At 42.1% G+C, this 21798-nt stretch overlaps 1 protein-coding gene across 4 annotated transcripts in view; it reads right to left on the reverse strand.

Annotated features, from left to right (window-relative positions):
* lrriq1 (leucine-rich repeats and IQ motif containing 1) overlaps window positions 1-21798 on the reverse strand; it is a 153660-nt gene that overhangs the window by 90570 nt on the left and 41292 nt on the right. For all 4 annotated transcript variants that reach the window (XM_078417361.1, XM_078417360.1, XM_078417359.1 and 1 more), the window contains one exon: window positions 13038-13111. In XM_078417361.1, coding sequence (XP_078273487.1) covers window positions 13038-13111 — 74 coding nt within the window. The remainder of the gene's footprint in view (window positions 1-13037; window positions 13112-21798) is intronic.

Below are 21798 nucleotides of genomic sequence, written 5' to 3' on the forward strand. Positions count from 1 at the left end.
AAGGGCATGTTTGGGAAAGAAAGTATTGCATATTCTACATTTTACAAGGGTTGATACTTTATGACATTATAAATGATATATAGTGTACATTAAAGCTTTTTTTTCCTTCCATGCAATTGAGGAGAAAAAAGAGAACGTTGAAATTTCACTCCCACATCCACAATCTTAAAATCTTGAGGTCTAACTTATAAACAAGACAACATGAGTCGCAAGATTTAAAGCAACTGTGATAAAACACATCAAATTATGTGATGCAGAAAAGACAGTGGATTTATGGTCGTTCCAGAAATTCTAATAAATACCAGGTGGATTTAACTTTTGTAAATAGAAAAGACAAACTAAGTGTCATTTGCAGTGAGTTTCTTTGAATGTTCCTACTTTAACAGATACTGAAAGACCAGTGGCACATCCCCTCTATTTATTATTTGTATGTTATTTTCAGAGTTTGCATTCTATTTGCCTCAAATGCATTTGACAGTTCAGATTATGGCTCAGATCAGGCTGACTGTGGTGGGAACCACCAATGCTCAGTTCGACGGAATGTGTTCTGGAATTAAGTGACCCCTCGGCATGTACAACATACGTCCAATGACAGAGTCATAGAGCAATACAATGCAGCAAGAGGCACTTGACATCCCCCTTGAACCAAGCAACCTAGCTAGTTCCACTTACCTGAACTTGACCCGAATCCCACCAAAGCTTTCCTATCCATGAACCTGCCAAGGTATCTTTTAAATGTCACAATTAGAAAAAGCTTTTACTATTTTCTCTGGAGAAAAGATTATGACTGTTCACGTTATCTATGTTGCTGGGACAGGAGAGCTTGAGATATAAGGGGCAACTGGATAGGAACTGGAACAGTTTTTACTGGAGCAAAGGAGGCTCAGCCTTCAGAGGCTGAGAGGTTTATAAAATCGCGAGGGGCATAGATAAGGTGGGTGGTCACAGTCTTTCTCCCCGAGTATGAGAGTCAAACCAGAGGGCACAGGTTTAAGGAGACAAAGAAAAAAATTAAAGGTGACCCGAGGGGCAAGCTTTTCACACAGAAAGTCGCAGGCTAATGGAACAAACTGCCAGGGGGAGAAATAGAGGGTACAATTGTTATGCTTAAAAGACATTTGGATAGGTGCATGTGTTGGAAAGAATTAGGTAGATATGGGCCAAACATATGCAAATGTGACTAGCTCAGGAAGGTTCTTAGTCAGCATGGACTAGCTGGGCTGAAGGGCCTATACCAAATTGTATAATTTCTTACCTCAATTCTATTTTTTGAAGAATGTTATGACAAGATGCATCCTACAATACCGCGGATAGCAATGCTAACCTTTTATTTAACAGACAGTTTCCTCCCATGCTACGTTGCGATATGATTTTAACTTCATGTCATGACATTATGTCTGGATTATTATTCCAGTGATATAACTATTATAACCATAATCATACTTTATTAGCCAAGTATGTTTTGCAACACACGAGGAATTTCATTTGCCATACAGTCATACCAATAAAAAGCAACAGAACACACAAAATACATTTTAACATAAACATCCACCACAGTGACTCTTCCACATTCCGCACTGTGATGGTAGGCGAAAAAAAGTTCAATCTCTTCCCTTCTTTGTCCTCCCGCAGTCTGGGGCCTCGAGCCTTCTGTTGACGAGACGATCTTACTCCCTTAGCCGGCGGCATTTGGCCCTCGTATTAGGGCGATCAAGCTTCTGCATTGGGGGAGAATCTCAGCTCCCCCGTGCCAAGCGATCGGACCCGGGTCGGGGCTGACGGAAAACCTTCTGCGATTTGGAGCTCTCAACCTCGGTCTCTACCCGAGACTGCGGGCTCCTCGATGTTTAAGTCCGCAGGCCGCAGTTAGAGCGTTGATCCCAGGCAAGGGATCGCGCGCTCTGATGTTAAGTCCACAGTCCCGTGGTGGGGCTCAAAGTCAGTCCCGAGCAAGGTCTCCAGCTCCAAGATGTTCGGCCGCAGAGCGACCAGAGATACGATCCGGAAAAAAAATCGCATCGCCGGCAAGGTAAGAGATTGAAAAGCAGTTTCCCCCGATCCCCTCCCCCCCCCCCCCCACACATAAAACAAACCAGAGAACACTTACACGAACTTTTAAAACATACTAAAAATAGCAAAGAAGATGAAAAAACAGGCAGACTGTTGGCGAGGCTGCCATCGCTGATGGCGCCACCCGGTGGAATATGCTATTGCAGAAACAGCGAACTGCAGATGCTGGTACACAAAAGACACAAAGTACTGGAGTAACTCAGCAGGTCAGGCAGCATCTGAAGAGAACATGGATAGGTGCTGGTTTTGGCTTGCGACCTTAGTCCAGGCTGACTGTGGGGGGTGGGGGGAGGAGGGTGAAAGAAAGCTGGAAGAAAGGAGCAGAACAAAGCATTGGGCCAACAGAAGTGAGGAGGGTTATATGATAGGCAGATGGTTAGACAAAGCCCAGAGCTGAAAAGACAGAAGGTGTGAGACAAAAGTACTAAAGAACTGCAAATTGTGAGGGGATGTAGGTGGAAGGGGAAGGAATTTCACCCGCTGAGCTACACCAGCACCCTCATGGTCTCATGGTGACAGATGATTGAGCTGCTTCAGTGGGACTTTAATCCATAAAACAAACAATCTACAACAATCAACAAAGAAATCAGACGATAACGTTTTAATTGTCTGAAGTCATGAATCCACACGCAGATAGATGCCAGTCATTGCTGACGTCCTATCATCTAGATAACAATGATGGAATTTCTCAGGAGAGTGCACAAATATCACTGATACCTAAAGACTCCTTGCCAAGCAGCACAATGGGAGTTCCTTCAACACGTGAACTCCAGTGGTTCAAAGAGGCACTCATTACCACTTCCGCTGAGACAATTAATGAGGCAAAGATGATACCATAAACAATTATATATATATCCTAATACATTAGAAATAACATAGTCAACTTTCAACTCATTAACCCCACAGCATGCTGTCAGTGGTTGGTCATCAACTCCTGCCTTAGTAGGGACCTGAACTCCTACAATTCGCCTGTCACCACAACACTACAGTAGTCAATGCAATCTCTCTGGCACCCCACTCTACACTGGACCACTTGGACAACAAGTACACATATGTCGGTCTGTGTAGGAAGGAACTGCAGATGCTGGTTTACACTGAAGATAGACACAAAATGCTGGAGTATCTCAGGGGAACAGGCAGCATCTCTGGAGAAAAGGAATGGGTGACGTTTCAGGTGGAGATTCATCTTCAGTGAGAGTCAGCGAGATATAGAAGGGTACAAAGAGTATGTATGGTGTGAAAACAACTAATCAAAGCAGACAAGGAAATGTATAATGATTCATTGATGGCTGAGGGGATGGTGACAACGAGGCCTATAAATAGTAAAATTAATCAGGAGGACAGTGAAATTAGTTTGAGAACTAGGGTGGGGGAGGGACGGAGAGAGGGGAAAAGCAAGGGTTACTTGAAGTTAGCGGTCAGTATTCATGCCGCTGGGTTGCAAGCTGCCCAAGCAAAACATGAGTTGCTGTTCCCACAATTTGCCTCACTCTGGCAGTGGAGGAGGCCCAGCACTGAAAGGTCAATATGGGAATGGGAGGGCAAGTTAAAGTATTAAATGTCAGGCTGTTGTTTATTGTCTATAGCATTCAGCACCATCAACACGTTTAAATTAATTGTCAAACTCATCAAACAGGGCCTCTGCTCATCTCTATGGAATTGGATTCTCGACTTTCTCATCGATACAAATTGGTAATAGCACTTCCTCCTCACTAACTAGCACAAGAGCACCTCAAGGCTGTGTTCAGACCCCTGCTCTCTCTTTACCTCTGATTGGATAGCTGGTTACAGTCCCCAATGCCATCTTTACATTTGCCAACAATACCACCAATGTTGGATGAATATTGGGTAACAAAGAGTCAGATGGGAGATTGATACTGTTTGAACAACAATCTTGCTTTTAATGTGAGTTAGATCAAGGAGGTAATTGTTGACTTCAGGAAGGGAAAGTTGAGTATCCATGAACCTGTCTTCGTTGGTGGGACTACTGTTGAGAAAATCAACAGCTTTAAGTTCCTGGGCATGCACATCTCTGAAGATCTGTCCTGGTCCCTACACATTGATACAATCACAAAGAAAGCTTATCAATTTCTCTGCTTCTTCAGAAGTTTGAGGAGAATTGACATGTTGCCTAATATTCTATTGAACTTCTACACGTGCATGATCGAGAGCAAACTGATTGGTGACTTCACGGCTCAAGCACCCAAGACTGAAGGTGGCTGCAGAGAGTAGTGGACAATGTCCAGTCCATCACAGGTACTGACCTCCCCAACATCAACCATATCTACAAGTACCGCAGCCCCAGGAAGGTAAATAATCTCTTCAAAGCCAATGCCCAGCCACACCAACCTGGCCACACTCTCATCTCATTGTAATCATTGGGAGGAAGATACAGAAGCCTGAGGACTGTTATCTCCAGGTTCAAGAACATCTACCAAGAGACTCTTGAATCACATCACGCAACTCTAACCACAACCGTACCTCAGCAAAAAAACACTAAGGACTTTATATATATTACGCTACATACTTTGGCTTGCACGATTATGGTCTGGTTACCGAGTATCGCTGATAATCCCTTGCATTATTGGTTATTCCATTTTTATTTATTATGTTCATAGACAATAGGTGCAGGAGTAGGCCATTCAGCCCTTAGAGCCAGCACCACCATTCAGTGTGATCATGGCTGATCATTCACAATCAGTACCTCATTCCTGCCTTCTCCCCATATCCCTTGACTCCGCTATCTTTAAGAGCTCTTGAAAGCATCCAGAGAATTGGCTTCTAAGGCAGAGAATTCCACAGATTCATGTGCCTGTAAAGCTGCAGCAAGTAAACATTTCACTGTTCTGTTGCCAGTGCAAACGACAATTGAACACTCCTGCCTCTCTTGAGTTGGAAGTGCATCTACAGGGTCAAATTGTGTGCCTCATCAGTTTTATTGAAAGGAATATTTTGAGGCTATCCATGCAAATTCTAGTTGAGTGCCCCTAGTACGATGTAGTGTTGATGACTCAAAATCAAAGAGATGACTAAAGCCTGACACAGCATAATCTTAGAGAGTTTAGAGTGCAACGGGTCTTCCTGGGCCATTTATAACAAATATTCTTGACTGCGTAGGAAAGAACTGCAGATGCTGGTTTAAATCGAAGATAGACACAAAATGCTGGAGTAACTGGGATGATGTCGGCATCTAGCCTCCAAGAGTCTTTTGATCCAGTGATTGAATTTTAAGAAACTGCCAGTCAAGAATATTTAGACAGGCAGCATCTCTGGAGAGAAGGAATGGGTGATGTTTCAGGTCGAGACCCTTCTTCAGACCCGAAACATCACCCATTCCTTCTCTCTAGAGATGCTGCCTGAATAAATATTCTTGACTAGCAGTTTCTTAAAATTCAGTCACTGGATCAAAAGACTCTTGCAGGCTAGATGCCGACATCACCCCAGCTCAATACATTTATTGAAAAATGGAACATGTAAACTATGTTGAATGAATGATTCCGTCTTCAAATGACGAATAGTTATTTTTGTGACAATTACTTTCTAGATTTGAGTAGAAAGATGGTTAAATCCAGGAAATCCTGGAGACTTGGACATTTAAAATCTCAAAAGGAAATCAGTTCATTTGTAAATTTTGAAATAGAAAAAATACTTAAAAATGTCTCCTGTAGTGATATGAAACTAAGGGGAAAATGACATTTATTGGCATTTCATAAACGATTTGTTGCTCTGCAGTTACAGAAAGACATTCCACCAATTGAGTTAACCAATGCAAAATCAATCCAGCTGGCCCTATTCTCTGGCCCTTACCCCATTCTCTGCAATGTTCTCCTTGCAAGTACTTAAGCAGTTCCCTTTTGAATGCCACAACTAAATTTGTCTCTGCTATGTGTAAAAGAGGGGGGAGGGGGGGGAAGGGGGGAGAGGGGGAGAGAGGGAGGGGGAGAGAGAGGGGGAGAGGGAGGGGGAGAGAGGGGGAGAGGGAGGGGGAGAGAGAGGGAGGGGGGAGAGAGGAAGAGAGGGAGAGGGAGAGAGGGAGAGGGAGAGAGAGAGGGAGAGAGAGGGAGAGAGGGAGAGAGAGAGGGAGAGAGAGAGGGAGAGAGAGAGGGAGAGAGAGAGGGAGAGAGAGAGGGAGAGCGAGAGGGAGAGCGAGAGGGAGAGCGAGAGCGAGAGGGAGAGAGAGAGAGGGAGAGAGAGAGGTTACTGCCTTTCGATGATACATTTGGTTCTCTGTTTACAGATGCTGCCTCCCCTGTTAATTAATTCCACCATATTCAATGTTTATCTCAGATTATCAACATCTACAAAATCTTTGCTTGTGGACAAATCAGAAACTGTGGAAGAGTGAAGGTTCTGACACAAAGTGGTAAAAGTTTGTGCACAGGTGCAAAAGTAATGAAATAGCCGAGTGGAATGTTGATTTTTATCATTTGGAGGATGGAATCCAAAGAGATGAATAGCTAAACAAGTAGATGACAGGCTTCTACAGATATTCGGTAGGCATTTGTCAAGGATGATTAACTAAATTGAGGACCCTGAAAAATAAAAAGTGCATTGGGAACATGGATCAAGAAAAAATGGATTAGAAAGTAGAGTTATGTTAAATAGTCCTGTCTGACAGATGATGTGAAATAGATTTCCCTAGGAGTCAAGGCTGAGACCACTGCTTTTAGTTCTAGACAATACATGGTCTTGCTCATGGTTCTATACAGTAAAATATCAAAATTTTAAAATGTTGTCAAAGTATGGTAAATACTGAGACAGATAGGCTTGCAAGATGACAGACAATTGGCCCACAACATTTTAATATAGTGAAGTGTGAAGTGATACAATTTGGCAGAAAGAATGAAAAGTAGCAATATAGACCGAATGACAGAAATAAAAAGTGTGCAGGAGCAAGGGGATCTGGGTGTGCATGGAAATGAATCACTAAGTATGACAGGCCACATTGAGAGAACAGTCAGGAAAGTATATGGTATCCTGAGCTTAATGAATAAAGCCAGGCAGTCAATGATCCTAGGCTGAATGACTAATGACATGCAGTTAATGAAAGAAGGCATACGGCGTAAAAGCAGGGCCTTTTGGAGCAATGTGGGAAACACACCTACTGAATTTAGAGCCTTTGAATACACCGAGGAGTAATGGGTGTTGAATACAACACTCTTGCTTGAAGAATTGGCTAGGCGGCCATTTTGAGGGAGTCAGCAACCCCCCCAGAAGAGCACGAGGAATGCAAGAGTTTGATTGCAATGCACTGGCATGAGGAGGCCAAATGAGAAGGTGGAAGGTTGACCCATACTTCTCTGGGAGGGATTAAGGGGGGATCTAACCTGGGTCCCAGGCAGCATAACTGCTGGATTGATGGAGTTGAGGATGAATACCAACTGGGGAGTGGCACTGCAGAGGGCACTTGGAGAAGGCATGTGGGTGGGTGAAGGTAGGGGAGGAGACAGTCTTCCTTTGGGATCAAACATGAAATAGCTGGAGAGCGGGTGGAAGACCAGGCTGGGGGAGCAAGTGAGGATTTGAATGATGTGAGAGGTGGAGACTGAGGAAGGCAGAAAGGATCACTGTGGGAAGAGGGTGTGGGGAATAATGAGTGTGCACATGTGTGGTGTTTGTGTCTTCACAGTGATGTTTTATTGTATTCTAAATGAGCTGCTACTAACTACTACCTTAACAATCCAGTATTTTCCCAATGACAGATTTTTGATGAACTGACCAATGGCTTCCTGCTTTCTGTCTCCTTCCATTTTCATTGTGGAGCATTATCATATCATATCATATCATATACATACAGCCGGAAACAGGCCTTTTCGGCCCTCCAAGTCCGTGCCGCCCAGCGATCCCCGTACATTAACACTATCCTACACCCACTAGGGACAATTTTTACATTTACCCAGCCAATTAACCTACATACCTGTACGTCTTTGGAGTGTGGGAGGAAACCGAAGATCTCGGAGTAAACCCACGCAGGTCACGGGGAGAACGTACAAACTCCTTACAGTGCAGCACCCGTAGTCAGGATTGAACCTGAGTCTCCGGCGCTGCATTCGCTGTAAAGCAGCAACTCTACCGCTGCGCCACCGTGCCGCCCTTATATTTGTAGCTTTTAAATCTGCTGGGACATTTGCCGAATCTAGGAAACTGCAGAAGATTGCGACCCATTACCTCTGTAGCTATTTCTTTTGACAGAAATCAAGAGTGAACTCAGTCTGGACTGCCTGCTAAAAGGGCATAATGTCACATGTCCACCTGTATCTGTGAATAACCAGGCATATGCACACCTTGCCAGAGCAGAATAAAAATAAACACTATGTAACAAAATGGTTGGCCCCAGATAAATCCACACTAAAATCTCAAAGACCAATATAACTACCCAGTGATCCCAGAACTCAGCCAGCACTTCATCCTTTGTTATTTCTGCCAGATGCAACGGGATTCGACCACACACACCTTCCCATCTCCACCCCTTTTCCCTCCATGACTCCCTGATCTGCTCATCCCCACCCCATGCACTCCTCCTGATCCCTCTGCAACCATTGTACACACAACTCATGTTCATTCTTCTGCTCTCTCACAACTCTCCAGGGACTCAGCCCCCACCAGCTCTTCCAGCTGAGTCATAGATTCACTTGTACGTCCGCCAACCTCGTCTAATGCATTTAGTGCTTTCACTGTGAGCTCCTATGCACCGATGAGACCAAGTGTTGACGAGGTGACCGCTTTAAAGAACACCAGTGCTCTTTCCGCAATGGCCATTCCTAGCTCCTGCATACATGCCAGTTCAACTCTCTGTCTCATTCCCACAGCCTTCAGTAAAGGTCGGGGAGCAGCAGCAGCAGCAGCAGCAAGGACGACCGTTGGCTGAAAGTAAGTGAGTGTGAGTCACAGGTAAAAGTCCGTTTAAAAAAGAGCGCCAAAGGGACGTTAGCAGTCATTCAGTGAAACGCACACCTCCAAGCTCGTCAGAGGAAGGCAGGATAGGAGTGAGTGCGGGGATTGGCTGAGCAATTAAATTAGAAGTTTGGTAAATTGGCCAATGAATCAATTTAGCAACTGATATAAGCAAGGCTTGCTCAAGGTGTGTGGCCCTGTTGAGGGAAGTGCCCTGTGAGATAGGTGCGAGTCTTTGGCTGCGAGTCTTCGACGAGGAGGATAGGTTTGTTTTTTAACTTGATTTATGTTTTTTGACACTGAAGTAATGGCAAACAAGCTGGTGCAGTGTGTTTCCTGCAGGATATGGGAAGGTAGGGACACCGCTGGAGCTTCTGGGAACTACACCTGCATGAACTGTGTCCAGGTGCAGCTCCTGAATGGACGTGTTGTGGAGTTGGAGAAGCAGCTGGATGACCTCAGGGCCATCCGGGAATACGAGAGTTTACTGGACAGGACCTACTGTGAGGCTGTCACGCCAAGGATCCAGGTCGAGCGAAGGTGGGGGACCGATTCAAAGGGGAGTAAACGTGGACTACAGGAGATCCCGGTGGCTGTGCCTAATGCAAACAGGTACACCCTCTTGGGAGCTGTCGGGGCAGAAGACGCTTCCAGTCGGTGGCTCTAATCCAGGCAAGGAGACTCGACCGGGGAGACTGTCGTCGGGCAGAGCCATAGTAGTGGGTGACTCCATTGTCCGAGGTACGGACAGTAGATTCTGTGGCAGCAGGCGGGACTTGAGATGGTCTGTTGCCTCCCTGGTGCCAGGGTTCAAGACATCACGGACCGGTTTCAGAACATCCTAGCGAGGGAAGGCGATTAGCCGGAAATAGTTGTGCATGAATGACGTCGGGAGGAGGAGGGAGGAGATATGCAACGTGAGTTTAAAGAGTTAGGAAGAAGACTGAGAAGTAGGACTTCAAGGGTGGTTATCACTGGATTGCTTCCTGTACCTCATGCTAGTGAGGGCAGGAACTGGGAGATAGGGGATATGAATGTATGGCTGTGGGACTGATGCTGGGAACAGGGATTTAGAGTTCTAGACTGGGATCTCTTCTGGGGTAGGGGTGACCTGTACAAAAGGGACGGGTTACACTTTAACAGCAGGGGGACCAACGTTCTGGCAGGCAGGTTTGCTGGTGCTATACGTGTGGGTTTAAACTAAGTAGTGGGGGGGAGGGGTTGACAAATTGGGAGTATAAAGATGGAGTTAAAGGGGAAGCGAATACAAGAAAAATTGCAAAAGACTCTCGAATAAATGGGAAGGAAAGTTCAAGATTGGATAAGATAGTAAGGTCAGGGCCAATGGTGACCGGTGTGAGAGGGGAGGTGAATACCGAAGTTAAAATGTTGTATTTGAATGTGCAAAGTATAAAAAATAAAGTGGATGAGCTTGAGGCTCATAGACATTGGCAAGTATGATGTTATGGGAATTACAGAGACATGGCTACAAGAGGACCAGGGCTGGGAACTGAATATTCATGGGTATACGACCTATCGAAAAGACAGACAGGTGGGCAGAGGGGGTGGGGTCGCTCTGTTGGTAAGGAATAATATTCAGTCCCTTGCACTGGGTGACATAGAATCAGGAGATGTAGAATCAGTATGGATAGAACTGGGGAATTGTAAGGGTAAAAAGACCCTAACGGGAGTTATCTACAGGCCCCCAAACGGTAGCCTGGACATAGGGTGCAAGTTGAATCAAGAGTTAAAATTGGCATGTCGCAAATGTAATGCTACTGTGGTTACAGGAGATTTCAACATGGAGGAAGACTGGGAAAATCAGGTTGGTACTGGACCCCAGGAAAGTGAGTTTGTGTTGTTCCTCTGAGATGGCTTCTTAGAACAGCTTGTACTGGAGCCTACCAGGGAGAAGGCAATTCTGGATTTAGTGTTGTGTAATGAACCTGATTTGATAAGGGGACTCAAGGTAAAAGAGCCAGTGATCATAATATGATAAGTTTTAATCTACAAATTGAGAGGGAAGGGAAAATCAGAAGTGTCAGTATTACAGTACAGCAAAGGGGATTACAGAGGCATGAGGGAGGAGCTGGCCAGATTTGACTGGAAGGAGACCCTAGCAGGGAAGACGGTGGAACAGCAATGGCAGGTATTCATGGGAACTTCATGCAGAAATTGCAGGATCAATTCATCCCAAAGTGGAGGAAAGGGAACATACAACGAGATCTGGGTGTCCTAGTGCATCAGTCACTGAAAGGAAGCATACAGGTACAGCAGGCAGTGAAGAAAGCCAATGGGATGATGGCCTTCATAACAAGAGGAGTTTGAGTATAGGAGCAAAGAGTTCCTTCTGCAGTTGTACAGGGCCCTAGTGAGACCGTACCTGGAGTACTGTGTGCAGTTTTGGTCTCCAAATTTGAGGAAGGATATTCTTGCTATTGAGGGCATGCAGCGTAGGTTTACTAGGTTAATGCCCGGAATGGCGGGACTGTGGTATGTTGTAAGACTGGAGCGACTAGGCTTGTATACACTGGAATTTAGAAGGATGAGAGGGGATCTTATTGAAACATGTAAGATTATTAAGGGAATTGACACGTTAGAGGCAGGAAACATGTTCCCAATGTTGGGGGAGTCCGGAACCAGGGGCCACAGTTTAAGAATAAGGGGTAGGCCATTTAGAACTGAGATGAGGAAAAACTTTTTCAGTCAGAGAGTTGTAAATCTGTGGAATTCTCTGCTTAAGAAGGCAGTGGAGGCCAATTCTCTGGATGCTTTCAAGATAGCTAGATAGAGCTCTTAAAGTTAGCGGAGCCAGGGGGTATGGGGAGAAGGCAGGAACGGGGTACTGATTGTGAATGATCAGCCATGATCACATTGAATGATGGTGCTGGCTCGAAGGACCGAATGGCCTACTCCTGCACCTATTGTCTATTGACCTCTCCATCATCAGCCTTCTCCACTACCAGGTGTGACCCAATACAAACCAGAGGTATACCTCAGATTCCGTTCAGTTAACTGACAATCCAATGGTATGAACATTGAATTTCTGAATTTCAGATAACCTTTACCTACTGTGTTTCCCCCTCTCTTTTTCTCTCCTTCCAAGCCACATCAAGACTTCTCATTTTTGTTCTCTTTCCCGTCCACCCCTGAAACTCCAATCACCCATTTTTCTCCCCCTCGCTGTCCTGTTTCCACCCACCTACTGACCATGCAGTTTACTCACCAGATTCCCCCGCCCCTGGCTCCATCTGACTTTTTTTTCCCCTTGTCTGCTTTCACCTATCACCAACCTACCCCTGTCTCCCAACTCCATCTTTCCCCCTCCTCCTAGCTCCATCTACCCAACAACAATCACCCCTTCTCGGTTCACCTACTGGACCTTGTCTCACTCTCTCTCCCCTCTTTATATTGGCTATCATCCCTCTCGCTTCTCAGTGCTGATGCAGGGTCTCGACCTGAAGCATCATCAATTCATTTCCTTCCATAGATTCTACTCAATCTATTCTTCCAGCAGTTTAGTTATTGCTGCAGGTTCCAACATCTGCAGTCTCTTGAGTTTCCACAATTCATAATTCCCCACGTGTGGTCTTTGTATTGCTGCAGTTCAATATCAATATGCAATTGCCACAACATAGCATGTTTATTGCTGATGACTGAGAATTTAATAATTATACTCTAAAAGGCCAATTTTCTTTGTGACAAAAATCCCCTTCTACAGGATCACAACAAGCACTTCAAAAATTGTGAAGTTAATCAAAAATACAACAGATTTACAAAGATATTCTCAATAGCTTAAATTACAGACAAGTAATTACTGATAGTAAAGTTTCAATTCCCAAACCTTAAGTGACATTTCCTGTTCAATACTCGAAAAGTTATGTTCAGTGAGTTCACAGAGGTAGTGCTTCACATCCACTGTCAAATTTAATGATTTTCAATGGCAGCAGTACACAAACTTGTCATCTCGGTCAAAACCAATAATACTCTAACAATAAACTGTTTAAGTATGTGATTAAGTAAATATGGACCAAAGATAAATATTTGTGCAAAAATAAGAGGCGTTAACTTACCTGATAAGCGATTGTTGCCAACATTGAATCTCTCCAACAGCAGAAAGTCAGACATGTTTGTAAGGTGTGTCAGACTGAAAAAAAGAAATGGTAGAGTATATTTTTATGTAAAAAAATTAGCTCAAATATCCATGAATTGTACAATAAGTCCTCCTATTCATGATTTAAAAAAATAAATAATCTGCCAACAGTCATAAAACCCAAGATACATGAAATTAAAGTGACGAGTGGAAAAGATTGGGGAAATGCAAAGATTGTGGGGGGGGGGGGGGGGGGGGGGGGAGAAGTCAGTCTCCCCTACGACAGAAGGGGGAATTGTACAGTTTGATAGCCACAGGGAAGGAACTCCTGTGGCGTTCTGTGCTGCATCTTGGTGGAACCAGTCTGTTGCTGAAGGTGCTCCTCAGGTTGACCAGTGTGTCATGGAGGGGGTGAGCTGTATTGTCCAAGATTGTCCACAGTTTGAGGAGCATCCTCCCTCCAGACCCACCTCCCATGAATCCATCTCCACCCCTAGGACAGACCCAGCCTTCCTGATGAGTTAGTTAGCCCTGTTGGTGTCCGCGGCCTTCGCCCTGCTGCCCCAGCACACGACAGCGAAGAAGATGGCACTGGCTACCACCGAAAATTGGTTGCCATCAATAAACATACTACCCTCTGCAGGTTGCCTTCCATGTCATGCACCAGCTTGATGTGAAAATTTAACACAATTCTATCAATGTTGCCAATGCAGAATCCTACATCTGCCTTGGTTCAGCACCACCTGCTCAAGGACAGTTAGGAATTACTAATAAACAATGGCCTAGGCAGTGAGGTTCACATGCTATGAATTAAAAAAAATATCTAATCACTGCAAAATCTTTCTTATCCTCGTGATTAAAGATAATAAATTTGAAAACTTAATCACTTAGAACTTTTCTGAAGCCTGGCCTTAAAATTAGAGAAAATATAACTATTAACATTTTCATTAAGGCTCATATTAATGTAAAGGTGGTGCATACAGTCTTTTTTTTTTTAACTTTGTAACGGCAATTGCAAAAGACGCAATATCTGCTCTTTTACCTTCTCTCTTCCCATCAGCAAGGAATCCAATTTTTTTTTCCAGATTAAAAAGCGATTTATTTGTATGTTTTTAAATTTAAGATACTATGTTTGCGGTCCACATTGCAATTTCCTTGACAATGGGGAAACCAAATGCAGATTGTCCCTCATCTGGTTCAACTTATCACCTTCATTACTTATCAAAATCCAGCATCTGCAGCCATTGGTGTCTCAATTTATCATCTCCCATCCTCTGTTTCTACCTACGCCCTCCCTCCCCAAACCTGGATCCAGCTGTCCCCATTTTTACACTCTCCTTCTCTGTTTCTACCTATCATCCTCCAGCCAGTCTCCCAACTCCACCATTACCCTCCCCCACCCATTTGCCTATCATACCGTACTCACTTGTTCCACCTATTGCTTGTCAGTTCTTGCCTCTCCTTTCCCTCTCAAGGTTGGCTGGCTCCCCTTCACACTCTTGGTCCTGATGCAGGATTTCAACCTTAAGCGTCAACCATATCTCTGCCTTCACAGAGGCAGCATGGCCCACTGAATTCCTCAGCAGCTTGTTGTTTTTTTGCTCCAGAGCACAGCACCTGCAATACCTGTAGTTTCTCATGTCTGCAGATTATATAATTGGTTTGAAGCACCTACCCACATCACCCTGAACTAGTTGCTGTTCTCCATTCCAACTTCATCACAACCTTTGTCCTCAGCCGACAACACAATTCCAATGAGGTTCAACATAAGGTTCAGTATTTCATCTTCTGGTGAGGTATTTAATGTCTTCTAGCCTCAACACGGACCTCCACAATTCTAGATAATGAGCATCTCCGGCCTTTTCTGTTTTTATTTCAGTTGTTCAACATCTGTGGTAATCTCCTTTTGTAATTTCAGATGATTCTGCTTCTCCCATTTTCACATCCTCAAAAACAACTTTTATTCCTTCATTCTGACATTATTTTCCTCTTTCACCTTCAAAAATACTCCCTTCTTTACGGTTCTCTCCCACTCTTGCTTCCTTCACTGCATCTAAAAATGCTCAACTTCAGTTTTTCCCGATTCTGGTGAAAATCTTAAACATCAACTGTTTCTCCCTCTACAAATGATGCCTAATCTGCTAAGCGTTTCCAGTGTTTTCTGTTCCTGCTTCAGATTTCCAACATCTAGACAATTTTGCTTAAGTATTCTACTTTTTTATAAATTAATCTCTAAAAATGTTATATTTTTATTAGTGTAGGATCTTCCTAAGAATAACCTTTACACAGCAATTTGTCTCAATGTGACGTAAAATTGATCACTATTCATAATAAATGGAAGAATCTGGAAAAATATACAGGTAACAATAATGCATTGTAGAATGCAAAAGCATAATACTGGCACATTCCAGACCTCAGCATGATTTGTGGATCAACCTTTTTTTTAAATCAGTAATGGCTATCATGCCTCTACAGAAAAAGCAAACTAGATAGAATTCATTTTGCAATATTACACACAAATATCTGAATTAACTATTGTCCATTACAGCTGATATTATAAAATCACAAAATGCAGGAAGCTACATATCAGTAAAGTGATGATTTGTAGTTCTATTGAAAACATTTAAATTGAACTATTTTATTCTGTCAAATACAGCATTGAATGCTCTCTAGCTCCCTCATCTGGCTGAATTATGCTTTGCTCTAAAACGTGCTCTATTTCATTTTATATATTGACCAATGTGATTTTGTTAATTATGAAGTTTATTTAAATATGGCAACAAAAGTCTAAAATAAAGTTTGTTTATATATTTTTCACACAAGGTATGTATACAAAACTGATACCATTTTACAAAAGTAAAATTTCACAGATGTTGAAAATCTGAAACAGAAACAAGAAATGTTGGAAATTGTCAGCAAGTCAAGTTTATGATCTTTCATCTGAATTATCCTAAATATTTCTAGTATCTTCTGTTCGGAAGTGATAGGAGCAGAATTAGGCCATTCGGCCCATCAAGTCCACTCCACCATTCAATCATGGCTTATCTATACTTCCATCTCAACCCTATTCTGCTGCCTTCTCCCCATAACCCCTGACCCCTGAGTAATTTGACTTTTCTCTAAATTACAAAACACAAATAAAAATTAATGATCAGGAAAATCTCAAGCATTTTCATTCAAGTCTGAGTGAAACAAAAATTATAAAAGGTGTATTACAAATAGCTAATCATTCATATAAAACATCAATGTTAAAATTATTCTGTTTATAATCTGCTCTAAAATTTAATTTTCATTGTAAAGTCCATTGCAATTTCACTCAGCTGTTGTGAAACAGAATAGCTTTGCATATTAAATCCCTCCAAAATATAAACATTCTTACATAACTAATCAATGGAGTCATTGGGAGCATTTAGTGTTTCCTTTCCATCAAGATACTGCTGCAAATAGAGTTGCTATTCAGTTTATGAAATTCTTGAAATCTATGTTGTAAAATGTTTTCAAACATCTCAAAACATATCTTATCAAAATAAGGATATTATAAAAACAATGTATTTTAAATCTGATACTCCAAACACAAAACATATTCTTTCACCAACCACCTTTGAAAATGGAATGTGTAGAAAGGAACTGCAGATGCTGGTTTAAACTGATGATAGACACAAAAAGCTGGAGTAACTCAAAATGAACACTTTCTCTTTTGTGTGTAGGAAGGAACTGCAGATGTTGGTTTAAATGGAAGACAGACACAAAATGCTGGAGTAGCTCAGCGGGACAGACAGCATCTCTGGAGAGAAGAAATTGGTGACATTTCGGGTCGAGACCCTCCCTCAGACGTGCTTTCTTGGTGAAATACACATCCCCATTCCTGAGATATACAGTGTAATCTACCTGATGAAGGGAGCATGACATTGAAAACCAAAACCCAGTCCCAAAAGCTTCACAAATTTAAAAATAACAAAACTAAATAAATGTTTTAAACTAGAAACATACTTTTAAATAATACCAATTTTAAAGAATAATATTCTTAAGTGTGATGAGAACTATTTTATGTTACAAGACTGGCTTATAGTACCAGATGGAATTTTCTTCTTATTTAAGTTTGCCAATATGTAAATACAAAGCAAATATATCAGCTTAATGATAATAAACTGGCAAAACAATATTTGTTTCTTCAGATAACTGAACTTGCATTTATTTAAGACCTCATTACATTACAATTGTTTAAAATCTACCTGGCACACAATCCTTACCCATTACCATTTATTACTTAAAATATACTTATTGTTACCAGTCAAGGTACAGTATAGCACAGGAACAGGCCCTTTGGCCCACAATATCTATGCTAAGTTAATCTAACCTACTTTGCCTGCATGTGATCAATATTTCATTCCATACATAATCATGTGCCTATCCAAAAGCTTTTTAAATGCCACAATTGTATCTGCTTTCACTATTCTTGCTTAAGAATTGTTAATGACCACATTGAGTAATAATTCCCTGAGATGAGATTTCATAAGTCTCCAAAAAATTAAGATTGACATTCTTTGCAGTTCATTTTGCTACTCTTTTTCATTAAATTTGAATCACTGTTTGCCCTGGATCGCAATTATAGCTTAGTTTACATTTTTAACAAATATTATGATACATTAAAATCTATCTGATGCACGTGCTATAGCTAAATATTCAGGCAAAAATTTGAGTCAAGTTACTTTTGATAATCTGGGCAAGTAAAAAGCAACTTACCACTAATTAGCCCTGTATTTTTTTTCTTGATCTTCTTAGTTCCTACCAACTTCTTTGTTGAATTTGATACAGTATTGTTCGTCGATTTTCCGTCTACATTGTGCATCCAATTTATTTTAACAACTGGTTTTAATGTAGTATCAGAATGGATCTTGGCAGGTGCAAAGTTCATTTTAATCAACTGTAAACAGCAGTTCTCACTAATGAAGTTATTTCTAAATTCAGTTCACCTCAAAACAATGAAGTAAGAATGCAAGCTGCTGGCTAACTTGATTGTTCTTTTATAATAACAGCAGTGGAAAATCACTCACAATATCACTAGAAAATTGACGAACATTTCTCTGATGAAGGTCAAGTTGACTAGAATGAGTCCTTATGAATGTATTGCAAAATGATATATTGCTGAATCTAATCTTTCAACTCAATGTGTTTGTTGGAACACTGCTATCAGAACAAATGGATGTAGTTGAAATCAACATTTATTACTTGGCAGTGTTTCACATACATATTTATTAATGACAACATTAAAGCATATTATTTTTTACTTTATTTGTCACATTGTCAAAGCAAAAATGATGTTAAAGTAGAATATGATATCACACTGATAAAATGTTGAGGCAGTTGCCCCAGAAGGAGAAAGCGGGAATGTTAGATGTGGTCTGTTCTCTGGTGAATGCCATTGCTCCATTAATTCATGCACTCCATTTTATATCTAGCGCTTGGCTCTGAGAGGGAATTGGCTGCCCTGGTCTATAACCAGGATCTCTAAACTTGAGACAGCCGTTACTGCTGAGGAAATTCCTTGCTTGAACAGATATTTTGTTCCTGGAAACAAAGTATTAATTTCAGATTGTGGACATAACTAGAATAGCAATGAAGAACATAGCGGGCCTTCTTTCTGTCATGGGCCTCCTCCAGTGCCATAGTGAGGCCCACCGAAAATTGGAGGAACAGCACCTCATATTTCGCCTGGGCAGTTTGCAGCCCAGTGGCATGAACATCGACTTCTCCAACTTTAGATAGTTCCTCTGTCCCTCCCTTCCCCTCCTCCTTCCCAGATCTCCCTCTATCTTCCTGTCTCCACCTATATCCTTCCTTTGTCCTGCCCCCCTGACATCAGTCTGAAGAAGGGTCTCGACCCAAAACGTCACCCATTCCTTCTCTCCCGAGATGCTGCCTGACCTGCTGAGTTACTCCAGCATTTTGTGAATAAATCGATTTGTACCAGCATCTGCAGTTATTTTCTTATAAGAACATAGCGGGTAATGGGAATATAAAAACGGGAGTTGGCATTGTTGGAAAATAACTGAAATTTCAAAGATTTGAAGGATTTGTTTAGCAGAGTTTAGATTAATTTTGTAATTCTGAGTCCAACTGAGCAAACAGTTACAAGAGAAGTAATTCTGAAAGAAGTACATACAATCTCCAAAAGGACAGAGTATCAAAGTCAGTATAAAAATATTGGATGGTCCATAGGATAAAAAACGTGCAGTGAAGAACAGGAGAAAGGGCAAAATAGAGTCAAAGTAATTTGGACGTTGCAAGCATTGTAGACAGCAACATGAATGATTAAAAATAAATTATCTGCCGATAGGAAAATGTGTGATGTGGATTAGTAAGTAATTTCTCCAAAAATGTGGATGAAGAAGAATTCAAGTTCAGAATTGGTGAGTTGATCCATGCTGGGGCAGAGACAGGATTAGATTTAGAATATCAGTTGAACACAATGTACCTGGAGATAAATAAGGTCAATTCTGTAAAACGAACATCCACATGTTAGATATTTGATGTTGATGCAAGGACAGTCAATAACATTTCAACTTAAGAACAATATAAAATGTTCTTTCAAATCAAGCTCCCAATCTTGAAGTGTTGCAGTTAAATCTAATGAGACATGTGCTATTAGCGTACAAAACGGAAGCTCTCTCTAAAGGTGGTTAATGCAAAGGACCAAGTCAGCCACGATGTGCACTTTATTGTAGTAAGACAGAAGGTATTACAGTACAACAGACGAGATTGGTAAAGGTACACCATGTCAGGATCGCAAAGATAGTTTCATCATAAGCAATCACCTCAGCTGTGCAGTTCATACTTGCATATGCAGGTACTTTCACAGAACATTAGAAATTTATAAAGCAGGTATACCTGGTCTTGGTTCAAAGGTAACATTCTGCAGAACACCCACCAAAGTGGACTTCAATCATTTTCAAGCAAAAATGTAAAGCAGCATTAGAGAGATAATGTCCCTTGACACATGCCCGTCCTCGGGTGTCCAGCTTGGTATCTGCTAAAAACTCCAGGCAGCGAGCTGAGGAGCCATTAGACCATGAAGACAATAGAAGATGTTTGGGAGATATGATCAGGTTGAAAAATGTTTGGTAAAGTAAAGAGTAGGTTCCGATATTCAGAGAATGAAGAGGAGAGCTCATATTTAAACCACTTCAACAAACCATATGGTATATAGTACTGGAGAAGAATGTTATTTGAAATCAACACAGCACCCAAGGAATTTCAATGAAGGCTGGAAGTCTTGAGGGTTTCTGCAGTGTGAAGATCACATCACAGAATCTTTATTGAACTTTAGAAGAAGGCAAACTGTGGAAGAGACAGGGTTTACGATCAGAAGCTATGAACGTGCTAAGCAGATGCAAGAATTGGGAAATGAAATTTAACAATTATTCTGCCTGTCTCTGACTACATTCTGTCTTTAACCCACCCCCTCCCCTGACATCAGTCTGAAGAAGGGTCTCGACCCAAAACGTCACCCATTCCTTCTCTCTCGAGATGCTGCCTGACTCGCTGAGTTATTCCAGCATTTTGAGTCTACCTTCGATTTTAACCAGCATCTGCATTTTTATTCCTACAAACTCTACTGCTGCCCTCTAGAGGTTAAAGAATAATTGTTCCCAAGCTACAAAGATACAACATCAAACACATTCAGTTTTCGTGTCTGGAGACAAATTGTTGTCTCTACAGATTGAAAGAATGCATTATAGGCCATGGATTAACAGGGAGGTAATGGATTGTGTACAGAAAATTTTACATCTGCAGATCTTTAGAAAAGAAAAAATAAAGGAAGTACTTCACTCTGATCAAATCCCAGGCACACAGTGGGCAAAAGCTTGCTTAATGAAATTAGATTCTGAGGAGAATACACTGCTAAACCTGTAGAGCAAGGAAACTAAAGCTTAGTAACAGGACTTGGGAACCATCTAGTGTCCAAAAGCTGTGTCCTAAATAAAGGATAGAGAATATAGGATGCAGCGTCAGCAATAGCTGCCTCGCCAACAGTCTGTCTGTCCATTCCTTCTTTGTTGTTTTAATAGTATGTGTTAAATGTATGTTTTAGTGTTCATTAGCTTGTTTTATGTGCGGGATGGGGGAAACTTTTTTAATCTCTTACCTCGACGGAGATACCATTTTTTTTCTATATCGTATCTCCGTCCGCACTGCGGCCTAACTTCGAGGAGTTGGCGGCCTGTTGCAGGAGATCGATTTGGGAGATCCAACCACGGGAGCCCGCGGGACTTACCATCGTGGAGCGGGTGATCCCTTTGCCAGGGATCGACCTCTAAGCTCCAACCGCGGGACCCTGCGGACTTTAACATCGTGGAGCTCGAGGTCCCTGGTTAGAGACCGACTTCGGGAGCTCCAAGCCACAGGAGCTTCGACCGCCTGACGCGGGAGCTTCGATCGCCCGGAATGCGGATGGTTCGACTGCTCCGACCATGGGAGAATAAAGAGGGAAGAAGATTGGACTTTATTGCCTTCCATTATAGTGAGGAATGTGGGGAATGCGCTGTGGTGGACGTTTATGTTAACATTTATGTGTCTTGGTGCATTTTTTTTAGTATGGCTGTATGGTACTTCGAATATCACTGTACCTTAATTGGTACACGTGACAATAAAAGACCTTTAAAACCTTTGAACTGTTATTTTGGATGCTTGTCTTTTTTTTCTTTTAATATTCAGTATTAAAGAAGGGCTGCATTATGTGG

This window comes from Rhinoraja longicauda, chromosome 20 (genome assembly GCF_053455715.1).
Source record: "Rhinoraja longicauda isolate Sanriku21f chromosome 20, sRhiLon1.1, whole genome shotgun sequence".
NCBI lineage: Eukaryota > Metazoa > Chordata > Chondrichthyes > Rajiformes > Arhynchobatidae > Rhinoraja > Rhinoraja longicauda.